Below are 16458 nucleotides of genomic sequence, written 5' to 3'. Positions count from 1 at the left end.
CACATGAATAAAAAGGAAAAAAAAAAAAAGGATGGAGGAGAAACAAAAACAAAAAAACAAGAGAAGTGCACACAAAAAGAAGAAGAAACAATAAAAGTGCGCGTCATGTAAACATGCGAAACCGCACATGCATATGAATGTATCGGCACATGAACAAACGTGTCTGTTTATACGTGGAACGAACATAAAGAAGAGATAAACCCCTCATATCGACCCTCCCCTCGCCAACTTTCTTGCGTCTCGCACATGTAAATTCTTCCCACAGTAACGCGGTTTAGTTGTTGTTGTTGTTGTTGTTGTTTTTAAACACATGTAAAACACATCATAGTCTTTTCTTTCCTCTTCACTTTCGTTTTTTTTCCATTTGGCGTTCATTGCCCAATTGCGGTACACACACACACACACACACATACATACACACAATCTCTCCATAAGCTCACATTCAACCTCTTGCCTTATCCCCATTCATCCCTCCCCCCCTTTTGTTTAACGTGCCGCCTTCCCACACATCCTGCAAAAAAAAATAAAGAAGAAAAAGAGAGATCTTCATCAAGATGCATCCGTCGGTTTGCGCCCTGGTATTTCAAGGCAGGCAGTCTCCATGTACGCTGCGTGATTGGGATCGTACAAGGGAGGCGTCACTGACTGTGTTCCACTGAAAACGGCTAAGCACCGCTTTGAATCAAAAGGCAAACGGCAGCAAAAACATTTGTCATTGCAGGAAAAATTCAACGAAAGGCAACCGGCGCAGAGCCAATCAACAAATGTAAAGCGAATATTATTGCGCTGAACGCCGCTCCCAACAATGGGGTCATGCACGGCAATACCTATAAAAAAACTAAACGCCACAGCGGTAAGATTCACGGCCAGCACCTGCAAAATAGAAAGCGATAGCCAGGGGAAAAGCGTCATGGCCATCAACAAGAAAGATGCCGTAAAACCAAAGAGGTACGCGGCAAATGAAGGGCCCTTGTTGATCAGTGTCACAGAAGCATCGGATAGCACATCGTCCCTATGTTTGCGCCGTTCGCTGCGAGATAAACGCTCCCGTTTGTGTACTCGTCCCCTCGCATCGCACGTGACCCAAGGGACCAAAGCCGTGCAAGAGTATGTCTTGGGCCGACCACGCTCTGGCGGGCTGTCCCACAGCTGCATGTACCTCAGCCCCTCTCGCTGAAGATCCCATATGGCAGCATCGTTTGCGTTGAGCTCACAGATGTTGCCGTTAATTTCAAACCCAGACGTCCGTGAACCCAACACAAGGTGGTAATTGATCTGCCGCCCACGTTCTTGCTCTTCCTTCGTGAAATATGGCCGTGATGACTCAACAACTTCACGAAGTGCTGACACGTTGGCAAATGGCAAAAGAACCTCTGCAAGATAATCCTTCCCGTAGGCGGCGGTGTAGTCCACACGCCACATGCTGGGAAATGTCTCCCGTAGTTCCTCTGGTGGATTCAACATAACGTCGCCAAGAACAGCTGGCAACAACGCGTGACTCGTCGGTGGGAGAATACAAAGAAGTTGCAAAAACATGTCAGGAGGCGTTGTCTCCAATGGTGGGGGCGGTAAGTTCGTAAGGTCGCATCGCTGCAAGTAGTCAGCAATGTCCAGTGCGAATGGAGCATGATGAAATGGGTAGTGCCACGACCAACTGCAAGTTGACGCGTTCCCGCTATAGTAACGCCACACAAAGCGCAGCCCCTCCACATACTTCTTACACGCCTCTTCAAGGTTGCCGGTAAGTCCCGTTGATGTCAAGTACGTTTGTCGCCATTGCTCGTCCAACGGCGAGTAAAGCGGCTCTGCTGCCTCTTTGGGAGTCATTTTTTTGTTGCTTAGCGCAAACCGACGAAATTTTACAGTTTCAATCTTCGCATATGACCGCAGAAGACGCTGTAACTGTGGCAGATAAATCTCATGATACCCACTTGTAAGAAATCCATACGGCAATACATTGGAAACATACAACTCCAGCAGGTTATCCATGACACTCTCACCGCAAAACGCACCAGGGAGACGTGGAAGAAAGTCATTGCCCATCAGCATTCCCATCACAATAAAATCATCTATAACTTTACTGTTCGCTTGTGAAGCACATGGAAGAAACTTGCGCCAGCTTTCCTTGTCATGATGGCTCTTATCATCCCCTTTTGAAACGCTTCGTAACGAGCCATCGGCGCACCCCGCATGGCGATAAAAGTGGTATCCATTCGATGACACCAGAAGTTCCGGACTAAAAGCTTTCTTGTTGTTGGGAGTAAAGTTTTTAAGCTGACACAAGCCATGAAGTTCCGACACAATACATGAGCCTAGCGTATCAATGTCATAATACTCATAATTGGTGTTTGCCTCTAGCACACCCGGCGGTTTCCCTTCTCCTGACCCTTCACTGGAGGAGTTTTTACTGTTTTCGTTATCGGCGTCGACGTGAATCTCGTCGCCTTCCGTCCTCTCCTCCAATTCCCGTGCAAGATCGGGGGTATTCTTTTCACTCTCCGTGTGTAACTTATGAGGTTGAACCTGTATCTTCTCTCGGTGCCGGTCATGCATCCTCACCGCATACGGATTCCTATCCCTGTCTCGAAGAAGAAGTATGTGTGGGATATGCAGCGAGAGCGACAAAAAGATCAGATCTGCGTCTAGTCCTGCAATGACGTGCGCCCCCTTTCCGTTAAAGCCGGGGTATGACGACTGGGTGCGAAGAAAATCAACGATCTTGTGCTCTCCCTCGCCTGGGGTGTTGGCCCCGGAGAATACCACACGAAGTCCCGCCCAAAGCGGGTCCCCGTTGGCCAGTTTATCCTGCACCATCGTAAGGATCGCATTCGTGACCTTCACCATAAATGCCGTTCCCGGGCTGATGCAATTGCTATCAAACTCTGTAACTTCCAGCGTGCCATCCGTGAGGCCGTCAAAAGCAGCCCAGGCTTCAGCGTGGGCCTCATGGTTGTTGCTTTTATCATGGCAAGGCGTGACAGGAGTGAGTGAATCTGCGATATTCGCAACGCCATTCAACGTCTCTGATGTGTCGTCCTGAAAATTGACCCCACCGTATAAGGCATCCTGCATCAATAACTGACGAATGTCATCCAGATCGTCATCGACCTCTGCCATCTCATTTGGGGTAAATTCCCTCACAACCTCCTCCACAACCTCTGTGCCAGAGCTCACGATCTTTGCTCGGCTCATGTAACGCCGAGCGCGCTGCTGATTCATCTTGGCCCTTGGCGCAACACCATCCGTCGCAATGTACAAAATATCATGGGGTCGCACTGTCGCCAAAAGAACCTCCACCTTGAAGCAAATGCACTGCAGTTTTTCCTCCTCCGGCCGTGCTGCAACGGAAGGGTCACGCTCACTGTGACAACAAGGATGAATCAGGCCGTTGAGATCAATATAGAGTCCATGCACATCAGCGGGAATGACGTCCGATACCATTTCAGGATACTTCTTCGTTAGCCATGACGCAAACTTTGGAACGCCCATAATGACAGCTGAGCTGTAGCCACCCTCCCAAACCAAAAACTGTATGCAACCAAAAATGTATATATATATACAGTAATGGCAATGCCACGACAACTGTTCCGGCACCCTCTCCTTCGTTCCTTCCTTCCTTCCTTCCTTCTCCGTTCCGTTGTTTATAAACATACATAGACGCACACATGGAGTAAAAGAAAAAAAAAAAAAGAAGAAAAGAAAAAAAAAAATACATACGTCGTGCTTGTTTCTCTTTCGTGTGAATAAAATGAGCATTGATCCGCAGGTACAAAAGGGGATTCACCACGCTGCCGAGTCACACAACAATTCTCCTCCCTCTTGAATTACAGTCACACCACAATTTCGAGGCCCCATTTCTCCTTATTTCCTCTTCTCGTTGCTGCATCCCTCCCTCACTTCTTCCTTCGCCCACCGCCCAACACCGAGAGAACAAAAAGAGAAAAATAGAAGATAGAGGAAAAGGTCATGGTTTTACAAGGAGGTAAAAGAGAAAAAAAAAAAAAACGTTCAGGCTGGATGAAAGCAAGAATAGACATGGCAATTAAAACAATAAAAAGCAGGAAAAAAATCCTCTTTCGCTCCTTCTCTAATTCTCCTCACCCAATGGCATTCATCTTTACAGAGCGACAGGCATTCATAAGCATACACGTGCATTATAGGCAAAATATACATGAAGTTTCATATAGTTTTTTTCTCTCAAAAACTCTCTCTCTCCCCCACTCGCTCACCTTCTTTTTTCCTGTCATTTTTCACCCTTCTTTTAATTCAGCAATCATCTCAGAAGGCATATCTCCCCCTCGCAGTTCATATGTGGGCAGTCACTGCTCCATAAGCCACCGTGTGACGCCAGATGGTCCGGCATTTTTCCATGATGACAATGCGTCCCCATGACGACTGGGGTGGGGGTAGGTGCGAGAATTTGGAGGGGATGCAGGTGAACGGCACCGCCCATGACGCAACGTCTTGGCATCCGTTTTTTTCGTTGATGCCACATATGACCCCAGCAGCTCTGTATTCGCGAGAATGTCCTTCAGCAGAGAAATGATTCGTCCGGAGCCATTGGCAGCAGTGTGATCTGCCGTGCTCGTTTCTTCTGCAGAAGCAAGATTAGAAGTTTGAATATTCAGTGTTTGTTTATAGCGCACTGTGCGTTTACGCAGCCACTGAGTGGCTCGCTTTAGCTCCATCACCTCATGGTTAAGTTGTACTGCCTTCTCTTCAAGCACCTCCTTGAGTTCTCGCAACATTAAAGCATGCTTGCGGTCACGTTTCCTGCGGCACTCTTCCATGTCCCGCCGCCATGCATCACGGGCCCGCTCCATGCGCGCCTGCTGGGCACGTAACTCTTCCTTCTTTTTCTTCAGTAATAAACTTGCACGATGTAGACGATCTTCCAATACAACATCGCGTTGCGACAGTGATGATGGCAAAACCTTTTCAACGTTTCCCGCTCCTGCTGACGGTGCGTGGTTCTCCTGCCAGAAGAGAGAAGACGCCGCATTATCAGCACTCAACCAATGATACGGTTTAGTCGGACTCGGTCGTGTGCTGCTCCACAGACTGTTGGCGGGAGCTATGGTCGATAAGGTGCGATTCAAGACAGGCGTAAGGAGACCGTGTGGCTGCTGCTGTTGCTGACAAGGACGCGGGGAAATTTTTTGCTCCTGACACCCTGGAAAAAACGTGTCCGTTGGCACAGGAGGAGGACGTTGCAGTGCAGTGGTTGCAGGAGTCAAAGTCAAAGTTTTTCTTTGAGCCTCTTCTTGTCTCTGTCGCAGCTCATCCCGTGCATGCCATTTCAATTCCTCCAATGCATCAATACGTCCTTGAAGATGCCGTCTTATTTCTTCCTCACGCACTTTTGCCTCCTCAAGACTCACTTCATTCAACCTCGGCACCGGATCCTCCGCCTTTCCTCGAAGCTGCGATGACTGTGGGGATACCGCCTCTGCAATGTCAGCAGCCATTTGATAACTTCGTCGCTGGTACTCTTCCGCCTGTGCCACTCGATACTGTGTAAGTTGGGCTTCAATCTCCCTCAGCCGCTTCTCATGATACGCAGCCACCGCCTCTTTCATCTCTCTTGACAGCGCCGCCTCCATTTCCGCCAATTTCTTACTATCCTCCACCGCCCTCTTTTTCTTCGCGCCGGTGACCGCAATGTCGACAGACTTCTGTTGCTCCTCCTGGCCTGGCATTGGGACGGGGGACACGTCCATTAAACCGGGTACTGCCGGCACGGGCTCCAGCTGGGGCATCGTCAGCGCTATCGGTGGATGTGCCTTCAACCACGACTTGTGTTCCTCCTGTATCTTCTCCACGTAGCCAGAGGATTGTCGTGGATTGAAAAGGTTCTTCTCACGCAGGATCATTTCATGCTCACGGCGTATGCGATCCATTGACTGCGCGTGTTTTGTCTCTAGACGCCGAGACGCAACCTCAAACCGTCGCTGCTCCTGCACAGCTGCCGTCGCGAAATGACCCACTTTGGCATTTTTGCTACTGGTTTTGTTGCTGCAGCCCTGGTCTCCACTTTCTGCATTGTCTCTTAATGGCCCGATGTTTTTCATCATCGCCGCCTGCCTCGTCGCCACCAGCCGCTGCGTCTCCGCCTCGTACTGTGCGATCTTCTGCTTCAGCGCTCGCTCCAGCCGTTCCGCCTCCGCCTCCGCCTCCCTACGCTTCAGGCCATCATTTTTGTTGGCGTCCCCAAAAGATGTCATCGCCGTGGACGACTCCTTCTCCTGACAATTTTCCTCCTCCTTTGCAGCCCGCAGCTTCTCCTCCTTGAGGCGATACTCACGACGCAACGCTTCCATGGCGCTTGCAGCATCACTTGTTGCCTTCTGCACTGCCGCTTCGTACGCCCGCTGCGCCTCGGCCTCCGCTACCGCGCTGGACGCACTGCGGTCGCCATGTTCCATCCCCTTTTCGTTAAGTTCCTCCTTCAATTTAGCCCGCTCGGCCTCGAGAGTCTTCTTGAAATTCTCCACAGTTGTTTGTGTTTTTTTCTCCAACTCATTTGCCTCCGCATCTAACCGCCGCGCAAGGTCCTCTAGTAGTCGTGCTTTCTCTTTATTCAGCCTCGCCGCCGACGCCTCACGTTGCCTAATTAATCCCTCGCTGTGACTCAGCTGTAACTTCTTCCTCACCTCCTCCAGACGTTCCTGGAGGGTACTTTCCATCGATACCCGCTCCCGCTGCAACGTTTGCCGCAGCGACTCCACACGTCCCTTCGTCTCCTTGTGTTCCTTCTCCAGCGCCCGTCGCAAAGACTCCAACTCCGCCTGCGCACGTTGTTTCACCCCCTCCGCATGCCGCTGCTGCGCAGCCGCCACCGCACACTCGCCGTCTTCCTTCACTTTCTGCAGCTCCTTCTCCATCGCCGTACGCTCTTCCATAATCCGCTTCTCATGGCGTGTCCGCATGGCTCGTAGTCGGGTGTCCATCTCTTCATCGATGCGCCGACGGATTTGTGCCTCCATCTCCTTCACCCCATCGGGCGGTTTCGTCAGCGACAACTTCCCCGAGCCGATACCGCCGCTGATCCCACCGGCAGCCAAGCCCAGACTACTCGTACTCGCGTTGGCACCACCAAAACCAAACCGCGTAAACGAGCGGTCGCCAGAATTCGATGGCTTCAACAATCCGCTCACGTCCGGGGTAAGACGCTGCGTTGCCTCCGGAGTTCCTAGGGCACCCAATCGACCAAATCGCAGGGCAGTTGCCGGCAGCCCTTTCGTCATGGGCGATGTGGACGTCGATGATGTTGGTGACATAACAGCACTCAGCTTTCCCCCTTTCCCAGACCTCTCGGGCGACGCCACATAACCTGCCGCACCCTTCTCGAGACGTCGTTTCTCCACCCCCCTATCACCTTTTCCTCCCGCAGTGGATGATGACTTGCTCTTTTTTCTCGTCTTGCTGCTACCGCCCTCACCGTCCACCAGCTTTGCACGCTCCTCCTCGACTTTACGCTTGAACACGTCATCCATGGGGTGTTCCCAGCTGTTTTCACCGGTCAAAAAGTTAAAGTAATACACGTCGCCCTCGCCTGTGCGACATGCCTTCCACTCTGCTGGTAGTGGCGTCCGCAGGCCCTGACGCGCAATCCACAGCAGATGTGGCTCCTTCTCCGCGTCAATCCCCAGCCAATTCGCGTAGTCCAGCAGTTCCTCCTGCGTCGGTTCATTATTCGGATCGCATGTATCCGGGAGAACGATCGAGAAGGTGCCATCCTCGCCATGAAACACTTGGCCAGCCTTTGGGATCACTGCCATGCCGTCGCAGGCGTTTTCCCACCTCACCAACCCAAAACAAGAGAAACAAACACATGCAAAAAAAAAAAAAACAGAAACACAGAAACAAAATGTTATTTATTTATTTAAAAGCGCAAGAAAAAAAACACACAACAACAACATTGGCACGCAATAAGAGCAATGACAGTAAAGGTAAATAAATAGATATATAAATATATAGATATATATATGTGTATACACCCATAAATGGCTTTTATGCTTGGTTGTTGTTGTTTTTTTCTTCCCTTATCGGGCCTCACTCCATGTCTGTGTTTGTGTTTGTGTGTGCATGTCTCTCTCTCTCTCTCTCTCTCTCTCTCTCTCTCTCTCTCTGCGTGTGTGTGCCTCGCATCAATATATATATATACATGAATGCACACACCCGTCCAGTTGGTGTCGTTAACCCGCTCTTCCGCTGAAAAACGTACCGACATTCATACTGTGTTGCCTGCCCAAATGATCTTTCCTCCTCTCCCCCCCCCCCCCCCCCCCACACATACACCGCGGATTGACAAAAGTCAAAAAACGAACAAAAAAAAAAAAAGCGATTGCGTAAAAAAAAAAAAAAAAAGGAGAAAGAATGAAAGTACATTTTACATACATAAATAGAAATAACATCCACGCTGCCGCCCCCCTCCTCTCTCTCTCCCTCCCACTCATGCATATATACATATATACTCCCTTTACGCAGAAACAGGCAGACAGAGAGAGAGAGAAAAAGAAAAAAAAAAAAAAAATTTGTGTTCTACACACCGCCATCACGCATAAATTATAATTCTGTCGATATGTCAACTCCCTCCCTCTCTCTTTTGGTTCACGGCCAGCAAACCTCAAAAAATTCCCTTCAAGACGCATAATATCACAAACAGCCACAACTATCAGCAATAAAAACCAACTAGGCGGTAAAATTACAAAGTCAATAATGTAAAAAAAAAAAAAAGAAAGAAAAAAAAAAGAGAAAGACGTCATAAATGACTGATCGAAAACACTTTTATTCGTGGCATCAGCGCTCTCGCCTTTTTTTCCTTCTCCTTCTCCGCACCTCTCTCTCGCTCTCTCTCTCTCTTATTCCTCCTACAAAAGCAAAAAAAAAAAAAAAAAAAAAACATCAGCCACTCAACCCACATACACAAAAATATATAAATAAATACATGAAGCATCATCCGCATATTTCAGCTAATTACGTTCAAAATCAAATTTCATTCGCCTCATGACTTTTTAAACCTCTTCGTCACTTCTTCGTACGTCTTCAAATAATTTATTTTATTTTATTTTTCCTCTTTCCTTTTCTTGTTCGGATGCATTTACCGCTCCATATGCCTCCTCCTTCGCTGCGGTATGTAGATACATACATACACAAATATATATATATGTGGGTGCTTAACAAAAAGGGTGTTAGAGAGAGAAACACAGACAAAAACGCATACACGCATACACACACACACACACAGAGAGAGAGAGAGAGAGAGAGAGATTTATTTATTCTCACAAATGCTTATTAAAAATAATCAACAGCACCAATAGACTTTTCTTATGTAATCCGTTTCATTCAGTGCCCTCCCGTGCGACGTTTGTCTCTACCTGATATCGCTTTTGTCGCCCTATCGGTTGGGGTGAGGGCGATCTTGTAAGTGTCGGGGTGTTATTTTGAGATGTTTTGCCATTTAAAATAGTCTTCTTGTCATCATTTTTACTGTTGCCTTCTTCGCCGTTCTCGCTCTTCTCGCTTGAATCGTTGCTGCACACGAGCACTTCATCAACATTCTCCTCCACAATGACACCGCTCAACTCTTGACTATCCGTGTGTGCCTTCAACTCTCCCCACTTGATGTGGTACAACAGTATGTACATGTATACAGGAAACCCCGCCACCATTACACCAAAGGCTGGGCCAAACCACAGTGCCCCAATCCCAAAGCCGGTTTTAAGAAACAATATAATACCCAACGGGACACCCACAATGGAGTACACGAGGAGAATAACATATGCGCCAAGTTTCTGCTTTCCGCACCCCCGTAGGACGCCCATGACGCCGCTCTGAAATGCGTCAAAGACGTGATAGACAAAAAAATACTTCAGTAACGAGTGAACAATTGAAATGACCTTTTTATCATCCGTAAATATACGTGGAATGAGATTCTTTGCGAGGGAAACAACAATCAAGTTAAGCAGTGCAATCGTGACGGTCATGAATAAACAACAAAATGCCATACGACGTGCCAACAAGGGTTTTCCTTCTCCAATGGCATTCCCCACCAACACGGAGGCTGCAATAAACGTCCCTGAGGCAGATGCCCAGCAGATACCCGATAACTGAAATGTTATACCAAATGCTGCGAGTTCCTCACGAGTGCCAAAGCCCGAAAATATGTTGTTGATCTCCAGTGAGACCCATTCGCTAAACATCATTCCCATAGATGGAATGGCAAGGCTGAGAAGTGGTCCCCAATTCCTGTAGGCGGCATCGTCCCAACCACCCCAGGTATCTTTGTACTTTCGTGTCACGATGAGATAGAGCAGGAGACTGCCCGACATGAGCGTCATGAGCAGGCACCAACCCGTCGGTGCCCCAGCAAACCCCATAGCGTGAACGCACGCAATGAGTAAAAATGGAAAAAGAACTGCGCCCACCACAAGATTTACGGAAAGAGGAGTAGATAAATGCTGGCATGCAAAGTAACGTCGCAGTAATTCCAACACCATGGTGGGAAAAATACCCCACACCGAAATACGACAGTACTGTCCTGTAAAGACTATCACATCAGGATTCTGCCCAAGAAGCAGCAGAACTCGATCGGCAAACAGAATAATTGGGGAAAGAAAAAGACCAACAATCATTAACAAAAGAAACATGCGTTGAGTGTAAATGCCATACAACTTACTCATTGGATCTCTGCCGTATGTGTGGGAAAGCACCGTTTCCAGTGCCCCACAAAATCCCGAAGCAAAACCAAATGCCGTGGCATTAATAAGACCGTATGCAATTGAAGCACCGCCCAACTCATTAACACCCAAACTCCCAACAACAGCAATCACAGAGACATTGATAGAAAACTGTGCGAGCTGAGCAAAACTTAGCGGGATAGTTATCACAATAATACGCTTAAATATTTCTCGTGTACTTATCGACTGCGGAATGTCCACTTGTTGGGCTGCACCGCCAACAAACGAATTGTTCAACGACGGCATAATTCAATGTAATAATAAAATTAACAACGGTAAATGTGATGCTCGCTTGTAAAAACTTTTTCTTTTTTTTTTTTTTTTACAGCTGTGCACCTCAATGTATGTATGTATACACGTCTACTCCTGGAAGGCCAAATACAACTAACAACCGGCTATATTTTTTTTTTGTCGTTGTCGTTGTTGTTGTTTTGACGGTTTCTTTAAAAAGCCTTTGGCAAACCCACTCGTTTCCTTTTTTTTTTTATTATTAATTATTATTCCTTTTTTTTTTTCTCGTCCTCTTCGTTTCTCGTGTGTACTTTTTATTTTCCCTACCTTTGTTCGCCCCCTCCCTCTCTCCCCCTCTCTCTTTCCTGCAAAAAAGGATCGCACACGGAATGTATGAATGCGTTTCTGTGTGTTAAACCACAAACTGCACCTCTTAACTCCCCTTTTCTTCTTCTTCGCCTTCTTCTTTTCTTTTTTTCTCTTTTCTTCCCTCACGGCCTGCGCCCTCGTCAACGATGATGATACCGGCAGTCGGAATAACTTACGTATTTATCCAAAATTAATTTCCTCGGCGCTGCGCTTCCAGCCCCCTTGCCCCCCAGCCACACGCACACACACACACTTCTGTTATCTCCCCCCTCGTTCCTATTTATTTACACCTGTGTGTTGGCAGAAGCAGCGGCGTATGAGGGAAATGTGGGGGGAAAAAAAAAAAAGAACAAAAAAGAAAAGAAAAGAAAAAGGCCCAAGAAAGGCAGATGTCACCTTTAAAAAAAAAAACGCTTAACGGATGCTTGGCTTGGCTGTTATGTGTACTCTCACTTCCCCCTTACGCCCTAACCCCTTTTACTCTCTCTCTCCCTAATGACTGATTTTCTTCCCAACACGCGCGGTGTCCCTCGCTGTCTTTTGTTTGCTTCTAAAAGTACTCCGGCGGGAGATGTCAAGTTGCAGACTCTTCGCACCGCTTCGGTCTTCATTTTAAAAAAAAATATATATATATATTGAAACACACAGAAGAAAAAAAAAAAAAAAGAAAAGAGAGAGAAAGCAGATACCCATTGCAGAAGAGAAGGAAGAATAGAAAAGGATTCAAGACAAACAAACAAAAAAAAAAAAAAAAGGTCAACACTCATTTCAAAACTTAAATAAAAATAAAAATACACAAAAAAGGCGGAGTTGATGCGCCCTTAAATTTCAAAGTATTCGCCTCTTACACGATGCATTAGGCTTTCACCGTCGTTGGCACCGCCATCCCCGCTACGGTTGCTGATTTTATGATCGATGGTGGTAGAGCCGGTACAAGTCTTCGTGGGCAGCGGGGGAGACAATGGAGCTGACGACCCGAAGGAATTCGATGCGTGGAGGTGTCGGTACTGTCGCTGCAACGTCAGTGGTCGGCCCTCCAACCCTGCACTGTCCATCTTCCTGCTCGTATTGTACTGCCTCCCCATTTGCATGTATTCCTTTTCCAACGCCGCAGCAGCCGCCATTGTCGCCCCAGTCCGTCTCTTGCGGGCAATGACACGGCCAATAACTGCCAAACACCGCTGACGAGCATCCTGTGAAAGGGATAAACGCAGCTCCACTCCTGTTGAGGAACGACAAAGTATCACAGGAATGCTGATGGATGCAAGGCCATCCGCATTATTGTCATGATCCACATCCTTATTCACAAAAGAGGAAAAACCACAAACAATGAAGTTCCCTTCACGTGATCCAATGGCGTCAAAGACCTGTGCCACCCACGGCAGTGGCACACAACGCTCCTCTGTCTCAGTTTCATGCTTCATGGGTGCCGTGCTTCCCACGATTCGACGCGCCAACACTTTAGGGTCTTCCTGCAGCTGGGATATCTTCAGTACCTGATGGGACAATAGCCACTGCATCTCCGACAAGGGAATGCGCAACACCCGCGATGTTGCATGAGGCCGCAGGTAAAATGCACCGCTCTCCGTCAAGCCGCCTGTTGCCGCCTCAATAACAACAATGCCCAGCTCCAGCAATGCTGCCGTTGACGACGACAAGTTGGTAGTGGAGGGAATGGCCCTTATATGATCCCAAGTGCTCTCTGAAATAAGTAAAAGCCCCCGGGTCTCTTTCCAAGCGGCACAAAGGCCACATTTTGTTAAAAATTCTTCCATCTGTGTCGCGCTATCATTAAAGAATCCGCCAAGATGTCGTTGTAACAACATGTTACCTGCCGATAGTCGTACCGTACCGCAGGCATGCAGAATAGACTCTGCCACAAGCTGACAACTGGAGAGAGCAACTTTCTTTTCCCTTGCAATATCCTTTGAGGATGACGCAGAAAAAGGTGCTGAACCCTGTTGCACTTTGCGTAATGCAGCAAGGAAAAAACCCTCCGCACCGCTGTTACGGTGCGGAAGAACACGCAGACAGCAGGATTCAAGAGCTTTTTGAATCTCCCCATTTCCCTCAGGTGGAAAAAGTTCCACGGCGGTCTCCTCCCCCTTTGCTTCCGCCTCTGCAAACGTATGTAAAAATCCACCTGCACGTGACGGAACAAGCCAATGGGACAAACCACGACTAAAGTGCCAGCCGCTATCCGCCGTCATGAAATGTGGTGGCCGTATCAGCTCCACTTCACCATCGGCTAGTACGGTTGATATTACTGCCTCATTTTCCAAAGGATTCAGGGTGCATGTGGAGTAGACCACACACCCTCCTGCCGCGCACAACTCTACCGCGTGTCGCAGAAGCGACACCTGAGTAGTAAAAAATTCCATGGCCTTTAACGGGTGCCACATGCGCCACGACATGACATCCCTATGCATGCGGCCTTCACCAGAACAAGGGGCATCTACCAGTACTTTATCGTATCGAACACCGCCCGATGCGATGGGTTGTGCCGGGAATGTTTGACCCTGTATTTGCGTAACGGCAATACTCGGTGAAAAACTCTGCAGACGCTGTGAGAGCGTCCTCCTGCGAGAAAATATGGCATCATTCGCTACAATGCAACCCGTCGCCAACAAAGATTTAGAGGATGAAGATATACCAAACATGTAGTCATGAATAAGAGTTGTTTTACTCCCTGGTGAGGCGCACAAATCCAACACAGCTTCCCCGGGACGTGGATCAAGAAGAAGCACGGGCAACATACTCGATGTCGATTGAAAGGAAATGAGTCGTTCGTTTGAAAGTGCACGCAGCAGCTGTCTATTAGAAAGAAGTATATTGTGTGGTGTGTCTGGCGTGTCCAACAGAACAAAGGCACCACACGTGGATGGAAGCCATGATAAAGGCTTTATGCCTGGCCGATCACGCAAAAGACACTCCACTGCTCTTCCGTACATCTGTGAGGTGTGCACGCGGAACCCCACAGGCTGGCGACCACGCATGGCTTTGAAAAGCTCCATCAACTCCACCTCATCCGCCACAAGTCCCTGGCGCATAAAATAACGAGAAAAGGAAGCATTTGGTGCCGTCACAACGTGATCCCGCCCCTGGCGCAAAGTTGCCAGGGCCGCCGTACTGTAGCCAGCGGCAACAAGAGAAGGGGTGCCATGCACCTCACTTCCGCCATTATCTCCATCTTGCAGCGATGGGGGCAGCACGACATCATCGCTCTGCGCTGCGGGGGTCAATCCGCACCCCGCCTCCCCCATCCCGCCCAGCAGACAACGATGTTGGGTGAGCAGCGTTTCCATCTCACGCAATTCCTCCGGGGTACGGCAGGCCGCAAGGGCATTCTTGACCCACGTCGACTCCATCGTCAATTGCTGCTGCTGCTGCTGTTTTTGTTGTTGCTGTTGTTCGAGGGTCACCTCCACCGCGGCCCGTGCAACGGCGTAACTTCCACGCCTCCGTGCCTCCTCAAAGACAAGATTGAGTGTGCCACGCACCCAACTCCCTCTCTGTCGCGGGCTGTCCATGTAACGCCGCGGGACATGGCAGACATATTGACGTACCTCGCGTCGCACGGACTCGGGGCTCTTTAACAATGCGAAAAGTGACGTGATATTTCCATGCATCGATTTAAATGAGTCGTAGCGGCAAAAAAGTGATACCCGCATGTTTTCCACGCACTTTTTTTTTTTAATTCGCCTTTTTTTGTTTGTTCGTTTGTTTGTTTCTCCTTCGAGTTCCGCTTTTATTATTCTTCTGCCTTCTTGTGTTGACCCTGCCGCGGATGGAGGGGGCCAACGTTACTTTCCGCTCCCACTCCCTTTGCCGACGCACCCCCTCCTAACACTCCCACAGCCAACGGAAGAGTAAAACAAAAAAAGTTCCTCTCCGGTATTTTACCACATGGTTGGGGAAAAGGAAAAAAAGAAGAAGAAGCGAATAAGGCAACCAAACACCATAGAGAACAATAATAACAACAAAAATAAATATATCCAGCCGTGCAGATATTAGTGGAGATATAAATAAATGAACAGAAATATATATATATATATACGGTTGGATGGGAGTTTGGAAAAAGAGTGCCTGCCGCAAGCACATCTCGAAAATATTCCAAATATTAAAAAAAAAAAAAAAAAAAGAGGGGCCTGCGTACATGTGTTTATATTTTTATTTGTTTCTTGTCGTTTTCTCTTGTGTGTGTGTGTGTCTTTTGTCGTTTCAGTCTCCTCGTATGTAAAGGCGGTCAACGATTATTTAAATTCATGTTCTTTTCTCTCTCTCTCTCTCTCCCCGCCCCACAAATCCCTCTTTTTTTTTTTTTCTTCTTTTCTTCATTTAGTTTTAAATCTCCACCAATGACACTACCTTCGTACAACACACACATACAAATAAATAAATAAATAAATGTGTGTATGCGTATTTGTATGCATCATGGCCTTTCAGCCAACTTCATCCCCTTCTCCTTCACCCCACACAAGTATACACAGAAATACACAAATCATTCGTTCCAACGGACCCCTTTTTTTTTCTTTTTTTTTTTCCGTTTTCTTTAAAGGAGAGAGAGAGAGAGAGAGAGAGAGAGGATGGGGGAGGAGAAAACACAGGCGGGGTATCCATTCGCTCATACGCTGATACATTTCCCTACCATCGCAGGTACAGCTCTAACCAGCAATGGCAATAATACTAAGAATGATTACAAAATGAAGATGCATACAAGTCACTCCTGGTAATAAAAGAAAAAGCGTGAGTGAAGATGTCTTCTTCTCCTCCTCACTCCCTCCATCTAGCAAAAATAAAAATAAAAAAAGAAAGAAAAAAAGAAAACAAAATCAAAACAATGACACCTCACACTTTTGAAGCATTTTATTCATTTATTTGCTTCTCTCTCCTTGTGTGCTTGTATGTGTGTTTAATTCTGCATGAATCATAATCAAGCGACTGTAATCCGCCTTTTTAAATACCTGCTACATACGCTGCATACCGCAACCTTTTGGGTTTTTTTCTGACTCTTGTATATATATATATATAGATAGATATGGATATGGCTGCATAATCATCTAGCGCCGCTCTGAAACTTGCGCCCAATGCGTACTTCTCCACCCCACCCAATTTC

General features: G+C 47.7%; 4 protein-coding genes across 4 annotated transcripts, besides 29 other annotated features; all 4 read right to left on the bottom strand.

Annotated features, from left to right (window-relative positions):
• Positions 1 to 16458: part of a sequence feature (heterozygous, non-Esmeraldo-like haplotype) that runs on past the window's edge.
• Positions 7 to 96: a sequence feature (T-rich).
• Positions 278 to 301: a microsatellite.
• Positions 390 to 422: a microsatellite.
• Tc00.1047053507087.80 (5'-3' exonuclease XRNB, putative) lies at positions 550 to 3756 on the bottom strand (the record flags this gene model as incomplete). The annotated part of the gene is made up of 1 exon (XM_807941.1): positions 550 to 3756. One exon carries the CDS (start codon positions 3754 to 3756, stop codon positions 550 to 552), a length of 3207 nt encoding a protein of 1068 aa, XP_813034.1.
• Positions 3599 to 3628: a microsatellite.
• Positions 3673 to 3710: a microsatellite.
• Tc00.1047053507087.70 (hypothetical protein, conserved) lies at positions 4320 to 7781 on the bottom strand (the record flags this gene model as incomplete). Its single annotated transcript, XM_807940.1, has 1 exon — positions 4320 to 7781. The coding sequence occupies one exon, from the start codon at positions 7779 to 7781 to the stop codon at positions 4320 to 4322; it is 3462 nt and encodes a 1153-aa protein (XP_813033.1).
• Positions 7957 to 7997: a microsatellite.
• Positions 8092 to 8132: a microsatellite.
• Positions 8133 to 8143: a microsatellite.
• Positions 8265 to 8291: a microsatellite.
• Positions 8320 to 8385: a sequence feature (T-rich).
• Positions 8499 to 8535: a sequence feature (CT-rich).
• Positions 8726 to 8760: a microsatellite.
• Positions 8842 to 8865: a microsatellite.
• Positions 8884 to 8905: a microsatellite.
• Positions 9051 to 9075: a sequence feature (AT_rich).
• Positions 9207 to 9248: a microsatellite.
• Positions 9249 to 9273: a microsatellite.
• On the bottom strand, positions 9345 to 10988 carry Tc00.1047053507087.60 (hypothetical protein, conserved; the record flags this gene model as incomplete). The annotated part of the gene is made up of 1 exon (XM_807939.1): positions 9345 to 10988. One exon carries the CDS (start codon positions 10986 to 10988, stop codon positions 9345 to 9347), a length of 1644 nt encoding a protein of 547 aa, XP_813032.1.
• Positions 11213 to 11294: a sequence feature (A-rich).
• Positions 11437 to 11461: a microsatellite.
• Positions 11678 to 11714: a microsatellite.
• Positions 11952 to 11979: a sequence feature (AT_rich).
• Positions 11989 to 12096: a sequence feature (T-rich).
• On the bottom strand, positions 12164 to 15013 carry Tc00.1047053507087.50 (hypothetical protein, conserved; the record flags this gene model as incomplete). The annotated part of the gene is made up of 1 exon (XM_807938.1): positions 12164 to 15013. The coding sequence occupies one exon, from the start codon at positions 15011 to 15013 to the stop codon at positions 12164 to 12166; it is 2850 nt and encodes a 949-aa protein (XP_813031.1).
• Positions 14717 to 14754: a microsatellite.
• Positions 15046 to 15072: a microsatellite.
• Positions 15458 to 15483: a sequence feature (AT_rich).
• Positions 15732 to 15751: a microsatellite.
• Positions 15901 to 15927: a microsatellite.
• Positions 16134 to 16183: a sequence feature (T-rich).

The sequence above is a fragment of the Trypanosoma cruzi genome, genomic scaffold, assembly GCF_000209065.1.
Source record: "Trypanosoma cruzi strain CL Brener 1047053517163 genomic scaffold, whole genome shotgun sequence".
Classification (NCBI taxonomy): domain Eukaryota; phylum Euglenozoa; class Kinetoplastea; order Trypanosomatida; family Trypanosomatidae; genus Trypanosoma; species Trypanosoma cruzi.
The sequence above is the reverse complement of the archived record's forward strand: the minus strand, read 5'-3'. Positions and strand labels throughout refer to the sequence as shown.